The sequence below is a fragment of the Crocuta crocuta genome, unplaced genomic scaffold, assembly GCF_008692635.1.
Source record: "Crocuta crocuta isolate KB4526 unplaced genomic scaffold, BGI_CrCroc_1.0 scaffold339, whole genome shotgun sequence".
Taxonomy (NCBI): Eukaryota; Metazoa; Chordata; class Mammalia; order Carnivora; family Hyaenidae; genus Crocuta; species Crocuta crocuta.
In genome coordinates this window covers 3,795,434-3,802,804 of record NW_027530357.1, presented here as the reverse complement: position 1 = coordinate 3,802,804, position 7,371 = coordinate 3,795,434, and the positions used below count along the sequence as shown (strand labels likewise).

The 7,371-nt window shown below is 42.8% G+C and overlaps 1 protein-coding gene across 2 annotated transcripts in view; it reads right to left on the bottom strand.

The window, feature by feature from the left end:
- Nucleotides 1-2,000: 2,000 nt before the first annotated feature.
- TAOK3 (TAO kinase 3) overlaps nucleotides 2,001-7,371 on the bottom strand; it is a 181,816-nt gene continuing 176,445 nt past the window's right edge. For both annotated transcript variants that reach the window (XM_077766019.1, XM_077766020.1), the window contains exons 20-21: nucleotides 3,622-3,804; nucleotides 2,001-2,556 (exon numbers count right to left, since the gene is read on the bottom strand). In XM_077766019.1, coding sequence (XP_077622145.1) covers nucleotides 2,395-2,556; nucleotides 3,622-3,804 — 345 coding nt within the window. In that variant the 3' untranslated portion in view covers nucleotides 2,001-2,394. The remainder of the gene's footprint in view (nucleotides 2,557-3,621; nucleotides 3,805-7,371) is intronic.

Genomic DNA, 7,371 nt, shown 5'->3' with positions numbered 1-7,371 from the left:
ACTGTTCTCTTGCTGCCCTTCTGGTTCTGGTCTCTCCATTCAGGACCTAGGAGGCGGAAGACTCAGTCTATTCCAGGCGTTAGGAGCAGGGACTCACATTCCTTCTTTCTGGTAACCCTGCCCTGGGGCACTTCACAGACAAACTCGAGGAGCAGGAACTCTTAAAAAGATCAGCACTTAAAATCTCACAGAAATAAGCCCTTTTGCAAGCCAGCTAGACGTGGTTTTTTTTGTTCCCCACTCCAAAGGGAAAGGAAACAAACCATGGGAAGTTTTTCTGTCTTACTAATGATTTAATGTTCTTCTGAGCAGCAGTGTGACCTATGCTTAGGAATGTGAGTTCTGAAATCAGGTCTCAATTCATACTCCACGGCCACCACTTCCCCGGTATGAGCTTACTTCCACGGCCACCACTTCCCCGGTATGAGCTTACTTCCTCATCTGTAAAATGCTTAATGTGGTGTCCCAACAAATAGTAAGCAGAGGCATGCAATCTGTTTTTCACGGACAATTATGAGTATTCTTTCCAGCCCTTTCCAGTGTTATTTCCTGGGGTACCTAATATAGAAACTTCAATGAACTAAGTTGCTTAGGAAAACTGGGTGATAAATACCAAAGGTTTTATGGTTGATAATTATTTTGTTGATAATTATTTTATAATTTTTTGAGTTTATCTCTCTGCTTTAGCCTATCAGAGTGAACATCACTGGTCACATTTGTCTATGATGACTGAACATTCTGTAGGAAACAAGAATGATCTTCAGGTCCATCATGCTAAAGATAAATTTTCAATGTCCAGTACTTAGAACCATAAAAATAAGAGATCTTCCTGAAAATGTCTGGACCCCAAAACTGTATATTAGAAGTTATATATTTTAGGGGTGCCTAAGTGGCTTGGTTGGTTAAGTGTCTGACTTTGGCTCAGGTCATGATCTCATGGTCCGTAGGTTCAAGCCTGATTCAGATTCTGTCTCTTTCTCTCTGCCTCTCCCCTGCCTCTGTCTCTGTCTCTCTCAAAAATAAACATAACAAAATTTTTTTAAAGATTATATATTTTGCTAACTCACTGTTATGTACATAAAATTATTCTAATGAAAGCAGAATCCCACTATTACAGTGGGATCATTTCACATATTTGGTCATAATCTCTTACAGAGCTTTTCTGTAAGGCTGTGCAACTTCTCTGCAGTGTGTGCACCTAGGTATGACTGGCACATTGGTGTGTATGTGTGTGTGCATGCACTTGCATATGTGCCTTTTTCTAAAGGGCAAAAAGGTGCTATTGACCACTGCAAGCAGTGCAACATTATCTTCATCCCTGTAGAAGAACTTGGAAGACACGGCTTTACCTGAAAATCTTGGATGGCTCTTCTTGAAGCAACCAGGGCTACGGAGAAGGATTTCTGGAGGGCAGGTCTCCCTCTGAATTACGAACCGGTGAACCTAGAAGGGAAACTTCCTGCTACAATAACACAGCAAGGCGATGTGATGAACACTTTTATTTACAAATATAATTAAAAGCTCTGACAGTATTCATGCTCTTCCTTGGAACCTGAAAAATGTTTCGTTTCGTTTTGTTTTTTTAAAGTGCATGCAAAAGAAGTAAAGCCTTTTTTTTTTCATCATTTTTTATTGTAAGAAAATACACAGTTTGAAAGTGTGAATAATGCAGTATTTATGACCAAGATATGGGACTCGGGGAGGGGAAGGGAAATAAAGAAAAAGATCAAGATGATCTGATTGAGAGACAGTGTTGAACTCCAAATACTGAATTGGAAAAGGAGGGAGGTGGGGAGGAATCGGAGGAGGAAGTAAAAAAATTTGATCAGAGAAACAGTTAAAATACAATATGAAAATAAGTAATACCTCTCCTTAAATTCCTTCTATACACAAAATACACGATTTGCCAAAGCCCAATTTGTGCTACTGGGATTCTGTGAGCTCCTTAAGTGTATTCACATCCTCTGCAACAGCAGAAAATGATTATGATACANGTAACGAGTGATTGCTTAAAGCAATATACATCCACTTTTTATTTTTTGTTGTCGTTGTTGGTGGTGGTTTATTGTTTTGTTAAAACTGTCTCCAAAGTTTTCACTGCAACATTTTGAATCACATCAATACTGTGACGTGTACTATGAATAGAAGAAGAGATGGCCAGGTTGCGGCCAGCACTGAAAGTTGACACGGGGGGAGGAAGGGGCCCCTGATGGAGTAAGAATAAACAGGCACTAGTCCGACACGATGTCAGTAAGAGTAAGAGAGAGAGAGAGTGGGCGTAACGCCCGTTAAAATGGGGAATGTGGTTTTGCAGGGTCTGAATTTTTTTCTGTTTTCTTTTTTTTTCTTTTTTTTCTTTTTTTTTTTTTTTGTAAATGGCAAAAAAATTTAATCTCATCTATAGTCCTCCTTAGGAAAATCTAATGTAACCAAATTCCCAAATCCCATTCTGAGGCTCTCCATGTCAAAAGTTTCAATCTCTCGCTCTTGCCTTTCCAATAGGTACTTTATTCTCTCACTGCGTTCCTTCTGAAGGGCAGCCAGCTCTTCTTCAATCTGAAAGAAGCAGAAGGAGCTGTTCTGAGTGGCAAGGACCTCCCTGCGGGTGCTCACAAACACACACGTCCACACAGGTGCACACGTGTGACAGGCACACACACAGGAACAGGGCGCAAACCAGACTGGGGAAGGCAGGGAAGAAGCTGGGGTAAACGTCTTGCAGCTAATCCGTGATATTTAAAATTTGCTCACAAGAAGAGCAATGTTTGGGGCCCACCTGGGGCTAGCTAGCACTCCCATTCTAGCAAACCAAGCAGCTTAGCTGATCTGGGTCAGTGTCCTGTCTCAGCAGGAGGCGGCTCAGGAGAAGCGAAAAGACACTCAAGCACAATTAGATTGTGCTGCTTTCCCAGAGAGAGCCAAATGCCCCCAGAGTCATTAGCAATTTAGTTCTAGAACAGGAGCTGTGAAAATAGTCTCTTACGTTGGTCTCCGGGAAGTATCAGAAGAAGGTACAGATAACTGGTTAAGCAAATAAATGCTTAACAGCTTTTAGATGCTTTATGAAATCTTTTCTGCTTCATGTTCCTCAGCAATATTTAAAGCAGTGAATATTTCACTTCTGATAACATTTATTATGTGTGGCAGTATTAGCCTCTCTTCATTTTAATTTTTTTTTTTTTTTAAAGAGCCCTGCCGGCGATTTCTTTTGGTTTAGAAATAGCTGAAAATAAAAAACCAAATCCGCATCTGGCTTCCTCATACCATTTAGCGGCCATGCTATCAGCTCAGTGCACCTTTCACATGTGTCCTGTCAACGACCTGGGAATCCATGTTGTTCTGGCTGTAAAGGTATAGCGTTTCCTAGCAGGGTAATAGAAGGAGCTTACTTGGGCTGTGGGGTCAGATTTTTGCGAGTAACGTAAGCGTTTGGAGCCTTAGGATCCTGCCTGTGGGATGGGGATTTGGCCTACCTCTCAGGAGTACTAGGAATGTAACAGCAGATAATAAGTGAACAGTGCCCAGTTTAGGTGCACGGGCAGGGCTCCGTGAAGGGCGGCTCCCTGGGCAATGGCCCGTCCTCCACCCAGCTGTGCAGGCCCCAGAATAGTGCTTTCGTACCTTCTGCTCAAGATGTGCCCTGCGCAGAGACACCCTCTGCTCCAGCTTCTGGAGCTCGCGCTCGTGCTGCGCCTCTGTCTGCATCTTGATCTTGCTCTGGTAGGCATTGAGCAGCTCCATCTCCTGCTGCAGCTGTAGCCTCAAGGCCTGGCACTCTGCTTCTTGCGCCTCATCGAGCCGCAACTGCAGGGCACAAAAGACACAGGCTGTAATTTATTCCTGCCTTACAGGGCCTGCTGCTTGCTGGAAGATGCTTCTGTGTGCAGAGTGGAACAGACCCCCTCGGAACACCAGAGGTCCTGGGGACCTTCAGAGTTAGCAATCAGAAATAGTGCGTTCTGCCCCATGGGCTACAAAAGGTTCTACAAACACATTCCTAAAACAGTCTTTCTTAAGAAAACAAAAACATTCTTTTCTTAAGAAAAACTGGTTTCCATAAAACCACACTAGCAGAAGTCAGGAGGGCAATGTGCCCCCAGTGATGAAGCCAGTGAGTTTTGGATGCAGACTCCTGAACTTGAAATTTAGCTCCATGATTCACTCGGGTGTGTCACCGTGAGAAGCTATCTCTCCGAGTCCCATTTTGTTCTTTTCAAGAAAATATCAGTAATGGTTCCCACTGTCTAAGATTGACATGAACATTAAATGAAAGAATTCATATGACATCCTAGGCATGGTTCTAGATGCACACCAAGTATTTAGTAAATAGTAGCTGTTATCACTATTTTGGTTTTGACCAACCATTTCCATATTTATGTATCTTTAAATCTCAAACCACCATACATTTAGATATCCTTAGCTCTAAAAAAAGGAGTCGAATCTCCATTATGCTTGGGGCCTTTCCCACAGTAATGATCCTAGCAAGTGATGTTGGTCTTTACTGCTGGAGATACAAGTAGTCTTGCTGGCCAGCCAATGGAAAACTCTAGTGGTGCAAAATCTCTTCCCCACAGAAGACAGCCTTGATGATCTTAAGGAGCACATTAGGGTTTGAAGCAGCAAAGTCCAGATTGTAAAACAGGCTGATAGAGGGCCCCTTGCTCCCTCTCATTCCTGAACTTTGTATTAGAACCTGTAGGGGGAATGGGCCAAGTCGGCCAGCACAAATGCCAACCTTCCAATGAGCATAACTGAAGGTTTGGGGCCATTAGTGGGACTATGTTTCGAGGCTGATGATCCTCCTATCCCAGGCTTGGTTTTGTATCAATTTATCAGGCCCTCAGTTTAGCTGGGAAGTAAGACATTAGAATCCTTGAATTACATAGTTCTGTCAACCCTGAATTTATCCACACGTACCACTTTGCCAAGACACTTGGTCTCCATTTCATGCTTCCTTCCCTAATCTGTACAATTTTTGACAATTAACAATGTATTTCAATATCTTGATTAAGAAACTTTTGGTATGTTATTAGTACAGTTTTAGGAAGTTATCTGCACAGTGTCTTCTTTAGTACTGTGGAGAAGTATATCATATGAACATAAAATAAGTAACATAACCATATTTCCAAGGTATTTTCTAGTAATTAATCCTACCCAGAGTTCACTAAAATCCACTGAGAAGGAAACCTCTTATTTTCCCAATGACAAATGAAGGGAGAAGAGACACAAGATACAACAGTCTGCAGCAGGAACAGCCTTACAGATAAATGCCAAAGGGTTTACTGGCCCCCAATAAAATTGATCAGGTCCCTCTTGATATGGGAGTTTCCACTCCAATAAAGGGAATGCAAGTCTGTTCTTTTTTACTTATTTTTGTTAAGAGCCCTGGCCCAGTGGGTGAGAGGCTCGTCCTGTGGGCAGTTTAGACCACTGAAACATTTCCATCTTCTCTTATTTCTGGTGTTCTATTATTAATGCCCGTAACTACGTTATTCTGTACCAGCTCTGCTCTGTAAAAGTGCCAGTTGAGAAATCAGGGAGGATATTCCAGTATCTGGTATTCATCACCCCAAAGTTGCACATATCAAACCCATTAAAATCATTTAATGAATGGTAGGTAAATATCATGTCTGTTTCCTGAAGTGGATTAATGTGAATGAAAGGATGTGATGGCAGCTTCATAATGTCAGTATGGCCAGGCTTATGGACTCCTCCTGAAATGGGGTCAAATCCCAGCTGCATCACCACTCTGCTAACTACCACTGTGTGAGCCCCGAAGCCAGGAGTTGGCACATCATAACCCAGGGGCCAAATCTGACTTGCTGCCTATATTTGTCAATAAGGTTTATTGGAACACAGATGTGCTCATTCATTTATGGACCATCCACGGCTGCTTCTGCACTACAACAGCAGAGTTGAGTAGTTGTGACAGTGACCCTGTGGTCCACAAAGCTTAAAATATTTACTGCCTGCTCCTCTACAGAAACAGTTTGCCAACTCTTGCCCTAAGCAAGTGGCTTTACTTCAATAAACCTCTGTTTCCTTGCAGGTAAATTGGGGTTAAAACAGTAACTACTTCAAAAGTCAAAGAGGTTTCACAAGAATGAAGTAACACTTAAAAATACCCCAAACAGTGGCTGGCACGAGGTAAGGAGTCAGTAAAGGACAGCGGCATTTATCATACCTACTTGTATCTCCTCCCTGCCTCAGAAGGAAGGGTATTTCCTTCCTTTTATTTAAGGGCAACCATGAACCTATAGTCTTGATCCCATTCCATTCATCTTATATAACAAGCATTCATTAAGCACATGTTGTATACCAGGAATTGTTGCAGAGGCTGATGACGGAAAGATGAACAAGACAAAAATCCTACGTCCCTAGCAATGCTCTCTCCCCTCTCCTAACCCTGAACTGCTCCCTGTACTCCTCATTTTCATCCTACTTCTTACTTATAAGGCAACACGTCTTTATCTTATCTGACTCGCAGCAGCATCTAATACCATCAGTTGCCTTTTCCCTCTGGAAATCTTTCCCTTGTCTTCTGAGATACCACAGCCTCTTGATTCTTCCCTCCCTCATTCTCCTTTCCAGCTACTTCCTCCTTTCCAGCCATTAAATATGGGCACGCTTCTTCCTCTAACCTCTCTTCCTAAGGAATCCTGTCTATTCCCAAGGCTGCCATTACCATCTATATGCGGAGGACTCCCACCTCTACACCTCTATTTCAGACTTCTTTCCTGAGGCCCAGAATAGCTTATCCAGTCTGCGAGGGACATCTTCACCTGGATGGTGCCCAGGCCCTCAAGCTCAGCATGACTAATATTAGCTAATCATCATTCCCTTCCCCCTTCCCCAAGCTGCTCTACATCTTTTTTTTTTTACCATATAGGTAAGTGGCACCACCTTCTATTGTTTTGTTCAAACTGGAGACTGGGAGTCATCCTTAATCCTTCATGCTCCATGTTCACTCTGTTACTAAATGCTTTCACTTCTGCTTGCTGCCTCTCAAATTTCATCACTTTCTCCATCCCATCTGCCCCCCTTCTGGTCTAGCCACCACTTGCTCCTGCCCAGGTAAGAGCAGCAACTATATATACACCATCTCCTGAGATCCATCTGACCATCTCCCAGGCCATTCTCTGTCACTGGAGTGACTGTTTAAAAATGCATATCTGATGTCAGTCCCTCCCACTTCCCGTAAAGCTCTTCTATGGCCTCCCGTTGCTTTTCGGATACAGGATTTTCTTAAAATCCTTAAGAAAGAAGCCTTACAGGCACCTATGTGATCTGGCCCGTTTAGCCCTCCAGTCTTATTTTCATTTGGTCTCTGTCTCTTTCTCTATATTCCAAACACAATGGACTCTAAGCTCT